Source organism: Oryzias melastigma, linkage group LG17 (assembly GCF_002922805.2).
Source record: "Oryzias melastigma strain HK-1 linkage group LG17, ASM292280v2, whole genome shotgun sequence".
Classification (NCBI taxonomy): Eukaryota; Metazoa; Chordata; class Actinopteri; order Beloniformes; family Adrianichthyidae; genus Oryzias; species Oryzias melastigma.
In genome coordinates this window covers 11,715,149-11,729,411 of record NC_050528.1, presented here as the reverse complement: position 1 = coordinate 11,729,411, position 14,263 = coordinate 11,715,149, and the positions used below count along the sequence as shown (strand labels likewise).

The 14,263-nt window shown below is 41.2% G+C and overlaps 2 protein-coding genes across 9 annotated transcripts in view; both read right to left on the bottom strand.

Moving 5' to 3' along the window:
• Nucleotides 1-1,860, bottom strand: part of wdr47a (WD repeat domain 47a) — a 12,493-nt gene extending 10,633 nt beyond the window's left edge. For both annotated transcript variants that reach the window (XM_024273966.2, XM_024273967.2), the window contains exons 1-3: nt 1,338-1,860; nt 191-359; nt 10-93 (exon numbers count right to left, since the gene is read on the bottom strand). In XM_024273966.2, the coding sequence (XP_024129734.1) occupies nt 10-93; nt 191-348 (242 nt within the window). In that variant the 5' untranslated portion in view covers nt 349-359; nt 1,338-1,860. The remainder of the gene's footprint in view (nt 1-9; nt 94-190; nt 360-1,337) is intronic.
• A 148-nt stretch (nt 1,861-2,008) lies between these two features.
• camsap2b (calmodulin regulated spectrin-associated protein family, member 2b) overlaps nt 2,009-14,263 on the bottom strand; it is a 38,683-nt gene continuing 26,428 nt past the window's right edge. For 4 of the 7 annotated variants that reach the window (XM_024273956.2, XM_024273954.2, XM_024273955.2 and 1 more), the window contains 15 exons: nt 14,110-14,214; nt 12,424-12,493; nt 12,035-12,310; nt 9,241-9,925; nt 9,027-9,167; nt 8,747-8,951; nt 7,301-7,484; nt 6,605-7,232; nt 5,729-5,865; nt 5,445-5,659; nt 5,278-5,377; nt 4,324-4,389; nt 3,739-3,854; nt 3,546-3,664; nt 2,009-2,712 (listed from right to left, as the gene is read on the bottom strand). In XM_024273956.2, coding sequence (XP_024129724.1) covers nt 2,416-2,712; nt 3,546-3,664; nt 3,739-3,854; nt 4,324-4,389; nt 5,278-5,377; nt 5,445-5,659; nt 5,729-5,865; nt 6,605-7,232; nt 7,301-7,484; nt 8,747-8,951; nt 9,027-9,167; nt 9,241-9,925; nt 12,035-12,310; nt 12,424-12,493; nt 14,110-14,214 — 3,344 coding nt within the window. In that variant the 3' untranslated portion in view covers nt 2,009-2,415. The remainder of the gene's footprint in view (nt 2,713-3,545; nt 3,665-3,738; nt 3,855-4,323; nt 4,390-5,277; nt 5,378-5,444; nt 5,660-5,728; nt 5,866-6,604; nt 7,233-7,300; nt 7,485-8,746; nt 8,952-9,026; nt 9,168-9,240; nt 9,926-12,034; nt 12,311-12,423; nt 12,494-14,109; nt 14,215-14,263) is intronic. The other 3 variants (XM_024273959.2, XM_024273962.2, XM_024273961.2) reach the window with 1 other exon arrangement.

Below are 14,263 nucleotides of genomic sequence, written 5' to 3'. Positions count from 1 at the left end.
ATGAGTTACCTCTTCCTGTCAAAGGTATCCATGCATTCCAAAGGCTGAATGAATTGCAAAACTTCATCCCACTGACCATCCAAGACCAGTTGTCTAACCAAAAAAAAAAGCAATATGTGAAAATTCATGACAATAGAAAACAAGTGAAAAACAATATTTACATCTTTTTTATTAGAACATATTAAGTTACCTGAGAAAGAGCATGTCATCAGAATAAAGTCCATTGATTACCCCACTCTCCTTTTCCAGAGCTAACATACTGATGTGGAGCTTCCTGGAGTTTAGAAAGTCCAGGATCACCTTGATTATCTCCACTTCCTTCACATTGATGGTTTCTTCCGCTGTCATGGTGAGCCAGCCTGCAGAAGAAACAAACAAAAATATTAAACTAAGACAGATGCACACATTAAAGCATGCATTTGCATCAAAACATGCAAAACATATGAATAAATTAGGCATCAGTATTTTATTTTATATTAGTTTGTTTCTTGAAAAGGAAAACAAAAACTTTACATCCAGTTTTTAAAAGAAATAGTCTTTGTTGTGATCAAAATAAAACATGCAACTTATTCAGTTTAAAGCATTGGTTGTGTAAACGGATTCGCATAATTAAATATTGAATTTGAAATTGAAATTTTAAATAAAGTTTTGACATTTTGGAAAGTCAAAACTGAATCTTAAATGTAGGAATAAAATTCAAATATAGTTGGTTTTCTTGGTGTCCAGCCACTACTAAATCCATTTGTCCTTTTAGGATCAACTTTAATCACAATTCATTAAAACACTATGACTTTGCGTGACTCCTGCGTGACCCAGGAGACATGATAGATGTAATTCAAACAGAGATTTTTGGGTCAAGACAGAATCTGCTAACAGACTAGAAGAATGCGGGTTAATAAGAGAAAAATATATGCCATATTTCTGTTTGACAAAGCTGTCAGTAGCTCTAAATTAATCTACAAACATTTAGCTACATTTCCAAACTTTATTTAAAACACAAACGACTACAAAACTAGCTAAAAGTCTGTTTTTGAGCTGGCTAAGCTAGTTAGCCAATACCACGGGCATTAAGCCAAAGTAAAACACTTTAAGAAGCTTAAGCTACTCGTTAGCTTTATATAGAGCCGAATGCAGCCAGAGGATTAGTGCAAAACCATAAAACAGCTAGTTACTGTCAGAGCTCATATGAGGCTCAGCTGCGGTTGGAGGCAGACTGACGAGCTAGCCAGGCCGACGAGAGGAAAGGAAAGGCATCATCCGCTAGTTAGCTGAGCGGGCGGGGTGACAGTCTCCATACCAACAGTACTAACCAGGTGCTAGCTGCCATAAAGGTTTACCTTCTTTCCTCAGATGATGACGCTGTCCCCGGAGAGGTCCAGTCGGTACCACTCGGTGTTTTCAGGGCGGTCGGGTTTTAATGTGGCTCGTCTGCGTCCGTGTTTCCTCCCTGCCTGCCCTGCCTGCTGGATGTTTCTGCGCCGCGCGACACAGACGGACTGACTGCGGCGCGCGCTGCCTGCAGGGAACCGCCTCCATCCATTCATCCTCCACCGCCCAAACACACCAAGTAAATCTACTAGTAAAAACAGTTAATTAGGTTAAAGTGACGTTTTGAGCGGATTTCTGCTTAGCTTGCTGGATTTGATGAAAAGTTTAGATTTATTTCTGCTCATAAAAGTCTTAAAACTCTTCACCAAAAACACACTTTTTGCATTTGTGCCACAAGAAAAGGCAATAATGACAGACGGATGTGACATGTGATCACGCTGCAGTAAACTGACTGTTCAGTCCGAAAAGATGGAAATTGCCGTAATATACAAACTAAATTAAGTTACAAACACACATGGAGTTCAAATTTCTCAGAACAAACTGAAGGACATATTTGAAAAAATTATGTTCAAAGTCTTAACGAAATGAAATAAATTAAAAGTGTATTCCAGGTGTTTTCCAGACTGATGTGCTCATTTCATCTCACTCTGCAGGGCTCTTCACTGACTGAACACACGCGGAAGCTGGAGCTTTTTTATTAGCCCATCAGTGACATGTACAAAAGCAAACATACATGATCTCATCAAAGCGATGCACAGACAAAATCTGACCTCAGATGTGTGTTAACACTAAGACAGACAAAGGAAAACCAATACTGTAGATGAATCCATAAAACAAGCGTAAGGCCACACATGATCAACGGAGAGAACCCAAACTGCCTCAGAGAGGCCTGACATTCAGTGCTTCAGTGGTTCAACTAGTTAAGGCATGACTCGCCTGTTTTCTTTTTTTGGCACACGAGAACATCGACTGACATGCTGACAAGCACACACCTGCAGCGCCACCGTCAGCTTCCTAACATCTGATGTGCGTCCTTGCAATAATAAAAAGTCTAGTGTCTATTCCTATTGTGCCCCGGTCTGGGGGCTACTTTGGGTGCTTTTTAGGTGTCCCCTGCTTCTTGGTCTGCCACAGATGGCTGGCGATGGTGATGGCGTCCACGCTGGCGGACATGGTTTTGGCTGGGATCTGGCTGAACTGCTTCCTGTCAGAGTTGTACTTATACAGAGCTTCAATCATCTTGGGCGTGATGCTTTTGGGACCGATGCCGGCCAGTCTGGTCATCTCCTCCGTCTCGGGGCAGTATGTGTAGATGGACCTGAACTGGCATCCCGAGTCACGGAAGAGCACCAAGAAGTTATTGGCCTCGGATTTTTCCATTTCCTGACAAAGACGGTTCAGAATAAAACAATCAGTAAAGGAATTTTTAAAACAAATTTGAACAAATTTTTAAGGTGCATTCACACTGAGCGCGATTCGCGCGGCAGAGTTTCAATGTTAAGACAATGGAACAGATGTGACATGAGGCGATCTGAGGTCCTGCAACGTGATTTAAGTGACAGGCGCGGTGCAAAGGTCTGCCAGCAGCTCAATTTAAGCAACGAGGTGCGAATCGGAGGCCAAAATTTAAATATCTAAAGTTTGACAGGTCGCTGCGTTGCATCTATCAGGAACTCAGATATGGGCACGTGACATTTTCAGTGCCTTTCGCTCCCACGGCGCTGGCTCGATATAACGTCAGACAGAAAGGCGCAGTGAGAGGTTGCCAGCTCAGACCTCATAAAAACATTAAAGAAAGAAAGGGAAAAAGGTCCCCTTGTTTTATTTTTTTCCCCCTCAGGTTAGAGGTCAGTCTTCAAGTTCAGCCACAGAGACACAGAAACACAGAGGAAGCAGCTGTCATACAGACACAGCCCCCTGTACTGGAAAAAATCATTTAATAATAATCATAACTCAAACATGGAGACAGGATTATCAATGTTTTTGTAAAATTCTTCACAATAAACCTTTAAAGTGAGTTACACACAGACACCGTTCATTATAGCAATCATCCTAAATGCATTAGCTAGTAGCTCCTCCCAAATGCAGCCGCGGCGTCAAGCTCAAGAACACATTTTATGACCAGCGGATTTGTCGCACGACAAAAGAAGGATGGGACACGAGAATTTGCCACACGAATTGCGTTCAGTTTGAAAACACCCTAATAGGATACATACATCCAGTATCTTGTTTTTCTGTCCTTCATTGACTTTACCAGCCAAGCAGCAGTGAGCCAAAGCGTTCTGGATGATGTGTTTGTTGGATTTAGCACTGGGTTCCTTATACAGTTTAGGTCCTAAAAGAAAAAATAAAATAAATTAGAATAGATAAATAAATTAGTTAATTTGTTTTGAACTAAGTTGTGCCGACCTGTGTATTCAGTGTTGGAGGGAGTGGAGGAGGTTGTGGAGTCGTTTTCCCAATCTTTCTCTCCATTACGACTTCCAGCAGAAGGACACGAGGAAAAGCCTTCAGCGGAGTCCGGCCTGATGTCACACACAACGCAAAACAACAAATGACACAGACGAACACAACGACAAGCACATTCCAAGCACAGACACAGACATGCGTGCACACACAGACATTTAAAACAAGGTCAGACACTGACTCCAAATACTGCTTGTTCCTCTGCATCACATCGCAATGGAATACTTTCTGAGGGTCAGAAAAGACACGTTCAGCCGAGCGAGGACGTGTCCCACTGCTGGACGCTCAGAGATGAGCTCAATGAGTTGTGAGGGAAGCAGCAAAACACAGAAAGCAAAGCAGGAGCAAATCACAGGCTGAAAAGCAACTGCAAAAGTCAGGATGAAGGCAAAAACATGGAAGCAGATCTGAAACACAAGCCTGATGATCTTAGAGCAGAAACTACAGCGAAATTTAGGCCAAAACTGATACATTCCTATAAGATATCTACAAAGCCACATTACATTTTTTCCCTGCAGCCTTACTAACCTTTTCTTTCGTTCTTTGGGAGAGCTTAAATAAAACGGGACATGGTCAGAAGCTAGCTTTTTGCCTCTGGGGGACGCATGCAGAGTAGAGGAAAAGGAAGAAAGGGATAAAAGAGAGACAAGTTGTTTACTGTAAAGCTTACCGGGATTTCAGAGTCACAGAGAAGAACACATGCTTGTGATTTAAAGACCCACTATGATGAAAGTTGTGTTTTTGGTGTTTTTAACATGCATGTTTTCATAAGAAAAATTTAAATTGCACTTCTGAGTATTTCTTTATTCAAACCGATGTGAATCAGGAGCAGACGCATTTTTTTGTTGGTAGTTGTGACCTAGAAATTACAATTGGCGGGCCTCAGGCTCCCAGCTCTGCTTTATTTCAAAACATCCATTTGTAGACATTTAGATCTATTCTTCATTTTCCTCGCCTAAGCTGGCATCTGGCTCAAAACATAAGGGCTGGATCGCTCTGAGATTGCTCGACATTTTTGTTGCATCGCTAATGTGAGGTTGTAGGGGGCGAGAAAATATCGCTTCAGTAAAACATTGCGATACTTTATTTGGCAACTTATTTCACTTTAAAACGCTGACAAGGTGATATTCAATTGATTATTTAAAAGGAAAAAAAATGTAGTTCAGTTAGTCTTAATTTTGTTTATTACTTAAATAGTTCTCAAATTACCTAAAGTATGTATGTATATGTCATAAAATGAATAACCCATTAACCCAAATAAACCCATTTGGGGCCCACATTTAAACCGTATGAGGCCCACGACACATTTTTTTAAATTTTGGCTAAAAATGACATAATACTAAAATAGATGAAAAAATGATAAGAGTGGGACTTTAAGTTCAACTGCAGAGTTATCGAGTAAAATATGGCAAAACTGGGATATTTTTGCCTCACAAATCTAAGCGTTTCCTACGTTGTGGTTAGAGGTAGTGTGCGTCTCACCTGCTGTTCTTCCTATTGTCTGACTGATCTCTGTCATTGTCAGCCAGATTGAGTGACGCCAAAGAGACGCTCGACACGGAGAAGCCTCGAGGACGCACCCCTGTAACACAGTGTGATCAGTAAGAGCTAAAGACAGTCAAGCCTTTAGGGGTTTGTGCTCCCCTCACCTGTCAGCCTCACGGACGGAGCAGAGGACTCCACCACGTCTCTGTGGATGGATTTGGGGCGGGGCTTTTTCTTGAGACTTCCTGACCGAGGCTTGATGACTTCATTCATGTCCTCCATCAGTTTGAGCTGCTTTCTTCTCATGTATTCGTTCTTGATGTAGTCTTTTCTTGCCTTGTCATCGTCTTTCTTCTGCTGCTCCTCCTCCGCCTTTAACCTTGAGTACAGGAGGAGGATGTCAGTGAAAACTAGTGTTTAATCTACAGGTTCACACGTGGAGGCGTACCGAGCTGCTTCCTTCTTCTGCTCCTGGTCCAGCTCCTGCTGTTGCTTCTTCTCCTGCGCCTCCTTTTCTCTCCTCAGCCTCTTCTCCAGGAGAGCCGCTTTCTTGGCTGCCATGTCTTTTTCCTCTTTTTCATCATCCTAGTGTTCAAGAAATCACAGAGACTTGTTGTTGTTGTGCATTTAATGTTGTATATCACCACAATTTGTTCATTTCAAACTAGTACAACGAGAGACAAAAATGTTTTGCTTAATTTTTAATTAAAGGATAATTAATAATTTATTTAAAAAAATACAAAAAAGGTAAATAGAAATTCACTTCCTCCCACTTCCTTTCAGGCAATTACTTAAACTTTTTTTTGACAAACTTATTATTTTGTGGTTTCAATTTGTCATGTTCTGTATATATTTGGAGCTAATAGGTTAATTTATGATTAAGAGTAAATATAACAGAATTATTTACTTGTGTATGTGGATGATTGCGCATGTATATACATTTTCCAGTCATTTCATGTGTAATTATCCTAAGCGTGATATATCTCTATATAGATCTATCATTTCTGTCGTTTGCCTTATTTAGTTTTATTTTTCCAGAAGTTCCTGTCTTATCCAAACACTTTTTTTCTATTTATATAGACTTTGGTCCTTGTAAAACTTGGCTATTATTATAAATCAGTACTTTATCTTTTTGTCAATCCCATATTAGTTTTATTTCAGGGCCTGGAGTTTCTAATTTGTTCTCCTTTCCTTTCTGTCACGTCCTTCTACAATCCCCTGGAGTAGAGCGCAACAATTTCATTCCACTTCAAACACTTTGATGTTGATTTAATAGAAAAACTAAAGCTATAACAAATATTGAATCTTTGGAGCTATCGTTTACCTTAAAAAAGAATCCGCAGCACATCTTCTGGTCTTCTCTGTACTGTTCTCCTCCCATGTCTCCCTCTCCAGCCGTCAGAGGAGGCTTCGGCTCAGACAGAGGCACCTCCACCAGGTCGCTCCTCTCCTGGGGTTCTCCCTGAACCTGTCTGTCTGTGTTACTTTGGACCGGCTGGTGCAACACCTCTGCTGTTTTAGGCTGTTGGACGTCTCTGTTAGACTCCGCCCTCTCCTCTTCCTTTTCTTTGGCTGACTCTCCTGCGTTAAATAATGTTTCCTCTTTGCTCTTAGCGCTGTCTTTAACTTCTCCAGGCCGCTCGTTGTGACCCAGATAGGCAAACGAGCTGCTCTGGGTTTGGCTGGGGTTGAAGCGCCTCAGTCGGGGTAAACTGTCCACTGAGGTGGGGGTGTTGAGCATCCGGCTGAAGGGGGTGACCTTTACATCGTTCGGACGAGGAGTTCGGGGTGTTCTGGCGTGGAAGGAGGCTGGCCGTCGCTTGATGCCAGCAGGGGCTTGGCTGGTGGCCCGATGAGAACCATAGGAGGACAGGATGGGAGATAAAGACCCAACAGAGCCTCGACCTGACCCTCGACTCGTTACGCTGCTGCTACGCAGCTCCCGAAGCTGTCTGTTAGAGAAATCCCATTTATTTACATGAACGATGGGGAGAACCCTCCTGAAACCCCTTAGTGATACCTGTGTGGAGACGGAGCAGGGGGAGAAATGACCCAGGACTGCTGCGGTGTGTCTCTCATGGCCATGATCTTCTCCTGCTGTTGGGCCAAGCGCTGCATCTCGGTCTGCAGGAAGCCCAGAGACGTGTTCAGCCTCTCAATGGAGCGAGTGTATTCTGCGAGGTCGGCTTCTCCCGGGGCCACACCTGATCATCAGCAACAAAAGACGGAAGAGTTTTCAAAAAACTGTGACCAACATCATTCACTTTGCCTGAAAGCAAAAAGAGAGGCAAACAACTTTTTCTCACAATGAAGGACTTTCTCATCTCTGAGAAAAAGAGAGACCCACTACAGTCATCTTTTTAGCTATTTAAAAGCGATCCTAGTGTTTTTTTTCAATTATGATTATGCAGTTTTTAGCCTAAATTAAAAAAAATAAATAAAACAGTCGTTTTCCAGGAGATAGTTTCTGCACTAGTTCATTGGAAAATTAGTTTTGGGTGGGTCCTTTGGTGCCATTGACTGTACAATCACTGGACATATCAACTCCTCCCCTCTCAGGTTCCAAATAGGAAGTAGCTGCTGGTTCCAAGAAGTCAAAATCCCATAGACTTCTATTGAGAAATAGACAGTTAATAATCATTCTTGCTCTGATACCTTCTTCTTAACAGCTTCTTTCTAATCCTATTTTTTTTAATAAGATATTTTTTCTTTATCGCAAGTTATTCAAGTTATAAACTGAGCTCAATTTGATCGACAGATTCTCTCAGTGAAAGAGGTGTGGACTTCAAACAAGCTCACTTATGAATGGCGAAAGTAGTTCCTCTAAAAACGTAACTCCGACCAATCACTGTCCACCGGTTTCAAAATGGCGGCGGCCGTATCAGGAAGCCACGAGGACGGCTTTGGTGATTTCACGACACCCGGAGGTAAGGCATTCTCTATGGCAGACATCAACTCCTTGCTTTGTCCAGTGAATTAATATATGTTTATGGTTGGTATGGAGTAAGCCTCCCCCCATTTCCCATCATCCATCTGTTTATATCAGGGTTCTCAAACTCAAGAGTCTGGTTGAGGCTGAGCTGTATAGGGTTCCATAGTGTTCCATATGTTTTTGGCACAAATGGATTCATTTTTGGATTCATTTATAAATTTTATTTATCTTTTATTTAACCAGGAAGGTCTTACAACCTATTTTTCAAGTGGCAGCAATTTCAAAACAACAGTAAATAAAGCAGATAACAATACAATTACATTACATTAAACTTTCACGGTTTATGAATAACACTTGTCTCTAAGTCCTTCATTTCTTGATTTACAATGATTTGGATAAAGAAATACTCAGAAATGCAATTTTAATGTTAATTTTCCTCCTTCGTGAGAAAAATGCCACAGACACGTGTTAATTTCAATCAAAGAGTGGGACTCTCTTTTACAAAGTGAAAGCTTCAAATGATGCTTTACTCACCAGCGTCTTCAAAGGGAGACTTTGGAGCGGCTCCATCTGGTTTGCACCTCTCAGTCTGCTCTACGCTCGCCTGGCTGCTCCTCTTTGAGGAGTCCGTTGCAGCTCCCCCTGAACCAGGAGGAGCTGTCACACCTTTCCTTTTCACGATATTCAGAAAGGCTGTTCTGCCCATTTTCTGGCGATGGCGAGTGAAAGCAGCTTCCACCTGGAAAACGTTACAAAAAAAACAGTCAGTTATGTTTGAAGCTGTTTTATTTGAGCCTTTTGTCGTCTGTTTTACCTTTTTCTTCTGGGCTTCAATGGCTCGGCGTTTTTCTTCAAGCTTCATCCGGAGCTGAATCATTTCTGAGGCTATGAGGTGGGAGGGGTCTCTGGGTGACGGAGTTACCGAGGAGGTGATTGGCAGTGGAGGTGTGGAGAACTGTTGAAAAAGATTTAATTTAGTTCTGTATTTCTGCCATTTGAAGCACGTGTTTTCATAAAGTGTCACAAACCTGAGAAGAAACGGGTTTGTGTGTGTATGGAACATTAAGATCGGAGCTGTCTGGTGTGGTTCCTCCGCTGCTCCTTCCCTCCAACTTCCTGAACTTCTGCTCTGCGAAGCTTGTCATCCGCACCAGGCCTCCTCCGGCTCCACCCACCGACGAGGCGGGACTTAGAGTGTGTGATCTGGGGAGTGTGGGTGCTGAACCGGCACAGGGGCTGTCTCTGTCTTCACCGGTCCCTCTCGAGCCCTCTGGGTTGGCCTCTCCGACTCCGTCTCGGCTTCGCTCCTGCCTGGCGGGCAGCGGGCACGAGCGGGTCACGGCCTCACAGTCTGGGTCTATGTCTGAATAATCTCTCAGAGATGAAGAGTCCTCATCCAGGCTCTGGATGTCTTCGGTTCGCACATGAATTCCCGTATCCACTTCGTCGGTGGAGGCGGAGTTGGGATCGCGGTCGTGTAGATGTGCTTTGGCAGAAACTGGGTCGTCTTCGGCAGCTTGAGCCCCTGAAGGCGGTGAAGGTTCCACGCCGTGGAGAAAGAAGCTATTGTCTCCATCGCCAACACCGAGGCTGGCATGAGGCCTCTCGGTGTCGTGGATGATCTTGAGAGCCTCTTCGATGCTTGGGGGAGTTGAGGGGCTCATGTGGCCTCCATGGTGTTTACTGTTGTCTGGTAGGACCCCGTTGGAGTACCTGACCGGGAGAACCCACAGTATTTAGTGATCTGATCACTACAGCAGAGCAGTTACTACAGCTTTACCTGCACATCAGGTGGATTTTTAGATTTACTAGCCTGTTTCGAACTTACAGTCAAATTAGTTGTCACGTACTTAGATGTGTGAAATTTGTTCTCCACATTTGACCCACCCCTGGTGGAGCGGTGAGCTGCAGACACAGCTGCACTCGGGGAAAAATTTGGTAGTTTAACCCCCAGTCCAAGTTCTTTATGCCGAGTGTCAAGCAGGTGTGGAGAGAAAATAGTTTCACCCTGATTTGTACATGCGTAATTCTTAATTTGTGCGTAACTTTGCATTTGTGTATGACTTTGGATTTGTGCGTGCATAGTTCTTGATTTGTGTGTAACTTTGGATTTGTTCGTGCATATCTTGATTTGTGCGTAACTTTGGATTTTTCTGAGCATAGTTCTTGATTTGTGCATGTGTAATTGTTGATTGTGCCTGTGTAATTCTTGATCTGTGCGTGGATAATTTTTAATTTCTGTGTGATTTGTGTGTTGAATTCTTGATATGTGCGTAACTTTGGATTTTTCCGAGCATAGTTCTTGATTTGTGCATGTGTAATTGTTGATTGTGCCTGTGTAATTCTTGATTTGTAACAATATATTTTGTGCATAAGCACAAAAATTATGAAAAAACAAAATATACAAAATACAATTTACACATGTATAAATTGAAGTTACAGCTTGAAACTAACTACACGCACAAATCTTTAAAACTTACAAATTGCTTGTTACACGCACACACAAAACCACATTTATGCACAAATCTGATGTGAGACTCTTTTCACGTCCCCAAGATTTGTCCACAAGTGATGTGTTTAAATGCCACAAGAATGCCGGGTCATCAGAGATTTCTTTGAACTTAGATTGTGAACATTATCTGATAAAACTTGACATACACTTATCTCTTAAAAAACAAAAATATTTTCCAGAACTAATTGCTTGTTCTCTGCAGCCCCTCCCCTGATAGCACCTCCTGTGATGCTGGTCACATTCGGGGATACCAGGAGGTGCTGGACCCTTTAAAACTCCGGCCAGTGGGCTTATCAAGCTTTAGTGTTGAAAGTTTTAAAAAAACACAAATTTAGAATTTTTTACATTCATTATTGGGCATAACTGTTTAAGAAAGTGAGAAAAAGTCAACTTTTCAATATAAGTTCAAAGTGGCTGAAAAGAAAACCCTGATGACCCAGAATTCTAGCAGCATTTAAACGCATCACTTGTGGACAATTCTTTGAGAAGTGAAGAGTCTCACATCAGATTTGTGTGTAAATATGGTTTTGTGTGTGCGTAACAAGCAATTCGTGTGTAATTTTTAAAAAGATTTGTGTGTAGTTAGTTTCAAGATGTTTTAATGTTAAGATGTGTGTGTGTAAAATATTATTTTGTTTTTCTTTATTTAATAATTTTTTTGCTTATGCACAAAATATATTGTATGAGTAGAAAAATCAAGAAATACGCACAAATCTTGGTGATCCTATTTTCTCTCCATAAATTGGGCCCCAGGTTGGTATGACTCAGCCTGGATTTGAACTCATGACCTTCCAGTCTCAGGGTAAACACTCTACCACAGGGCCACTGAGCTAGTTATTAGCCCTACCACTTGTAAAATAAAAAATAAAAAAATGAAAATGCTGTGAAAACAGATTTGTAAAGTAAAGTTTTACTAAGTTCTTCCTTATCTGATGCCTATTAATGCAAATATGCATTAAAACACTTTGGGTCCTAAAATTACAATAATTTAGCATCTACATAAAAGTAATAAGTTAATTTTTTTACAGCGCAAAATAAATGTAAGGGGTTACAACAGTAAATCTAGAAAAAAAGTCAGATTTTTTTGTAAAAATCCAAAAAAAGGTAACAACGATCATCCTTTTTAAAAAAATGTTGGAAAAATATTCTGAGAAAAAGTCTTAAATTCAGAAATTAGACCCAAATAAAAACTGATTTGATATAAAAAATAATAGTTGCTACATCTGATGTCAAATAAACTACATTCATGTTTTATTTTGTAACATTGAGGTAAAATAAAATAACCATCTTCTTTGAGATCTTTCCTGTACCTGTTTTGACTCTTAATTGAAAATGTGTTGTTCCGCTCCAAGGGCTTGTGGGTAGTGAAGTCCTCCTCCTCCTCAGGTATGTGCTGGCCGTTCACGCTGACGGGCGTGGCTGAGGGTTGGCGTTTCATGCCTCCTCGGGCTGCATAGTGAATTTTGAACCCCAGACCGTCGCTGCTGGCTGAGCGGCTCATCCCGCGCAGAGAAGGAGCTTCGCAGGGCAGCAGCGCCGGGTCTCCGTCTAAGGGAATCTCAAAGGAAATTCCCCGAGAGGAAGAGCTAAGGAAAGATGAGGAAGAAAATAATTGTTTGGTTTAAAAAGGAAACCAAAAAAGAAAATGCACTTCAGCGACAGCTAGCTTCAAGAGAGTGGGTAAGTAGTTTGAACTGACGGTTTCCCTTTGGGCCACGTCCCCGCACAGCCATCCACAAAGGACATGGAGCTGGATCTTCTCATTTCACCTGCAAGACAGAGAAATTCAACCCCCTGACCAAAGGAGAAAAATGCATAGAATGATACGTCAGAATAATAAAAACAAACGTTTTTGTGCAGAGTTACACAAAAACAAATGTACTGCTGTGCATCTGCCACTAGAGGGCATCTGACCTCTACATAGCAGACACTTGGCAATAAAGTGTCTCTTTTGTTGCATAAAATATTTTCTTGATTCAATTTTCATCTCTTTATTCAGAAAAACAAAATCTGAACAAAAGCCATATTTTAAAATGTCAAAGTTTTATGATTCTCATAGATTATTGACCTTGTTGAAATCAAATACTTAGGTTTTGTCTTTCATCTGATTGTTATTGCACATACTTTTAATGTAATTTAAGCGGTTTTCAGAATTAAAAATCTCCCAAAAACATTTTATGTGTGGTAAATCTGAAGCAGTTTAAGCAAATCTTTAAGGACCAACTCCAGTGAAAATCATGTTTTTGGTGTTTCTTGTAGCATTTTTCTCATGATGGAGGACATGTAGAAAATAATTTAAGCTTAAAACTGTATTTCTGAATATTTATTTATTTAAACCGTGATGAATCAGGAGCAGATGGAAACTTAGTTTGAAAAAACTCAGATTTGTGATTCAGCGACTCCCCAAAGTCTCCCTTCTCCACTACAATTCGGATGCATCCACTTGCAGACAAACAGATCCATTCACTTCTTCATTTGTTTTTTTGTCTGAGCAGGTAACCGCCTCACTAATGTACGGCTGGATAGCCACAATATTTTTTTAGCTACACCAATGTTAGCTTTAAGATATGAGGTTCTATAAGTTAGCAGGAGAGCATGTAAACATAGGGTTGATGGGAAATTAGTGAGGCTAACTTCTGCGCCAACTGTCCCGTCCACAACTCAGAGGCAAATTTCTAATAAGGTTCTGCTGCTCCACAGAAAATATGTCTCACAGCCTTTATGATTTTTGCTAAAAACAGCATACCCATTTATAAAAAATACTAATATAGTTGAAGCTGGACTCTAAAGGATAACCAAACCCTAAATTAACTTTTTCTGGCGGTTGAACTCTATAAATTGGACTTTAAAAGTGCTGTCTGGTGGTCATTGCCAAATTTTTGACAAATTAAAATAAACTCGTTTAATTCTTGATAATATAGTAAAAAAACCACCCGTGTGCTGCCCCCTACAGGTTGAATTGAGGTATTATAGATGAATTTTGTGATTGGTCAAACCATTTAAGTCCCACGTCATGATCTGCATCTCCAAGAGTGATACCAGTCCTGTTCCTCAGCCCCAGCCCTCTGATTGGCTTTTCAAATGTCAGCTGGGTGGAGTCAGCCTCCAACTTCCCTGTTTAGTTACCCTTTAAAGATCCACTGTGATCATTTTTAATCTGTTTTTAAAAGCAAAACAGGAAACTTGTGGATTGTCGGAGTAGCTTCAACTTCCCAAAAGATTTTTTTGATGTCCTACATCATGAGAAAAACATCAAAAACACATTTTTATCAGAGTGGGTCTTTAAGTTTCTGCCCTTTAAATGATGTTAATGACCTTTGCAATACAATGCAAGTAAAAAGTGAGTTTCAAAATAAAACAAACAGAGCATACGAGTCAAAAATACCTTCAGGAGATAGATTTTCTTGGCCTGAAGGTCTGTCTGCATAACTCTGTTTGATGGGACTGGACACAGGAGCCACTTCTCTACAGGAGGACGAGGTCTCACAGGCTGCACGAGGAAAACAACAATTATAACATAGTGAATATATATTTTACCC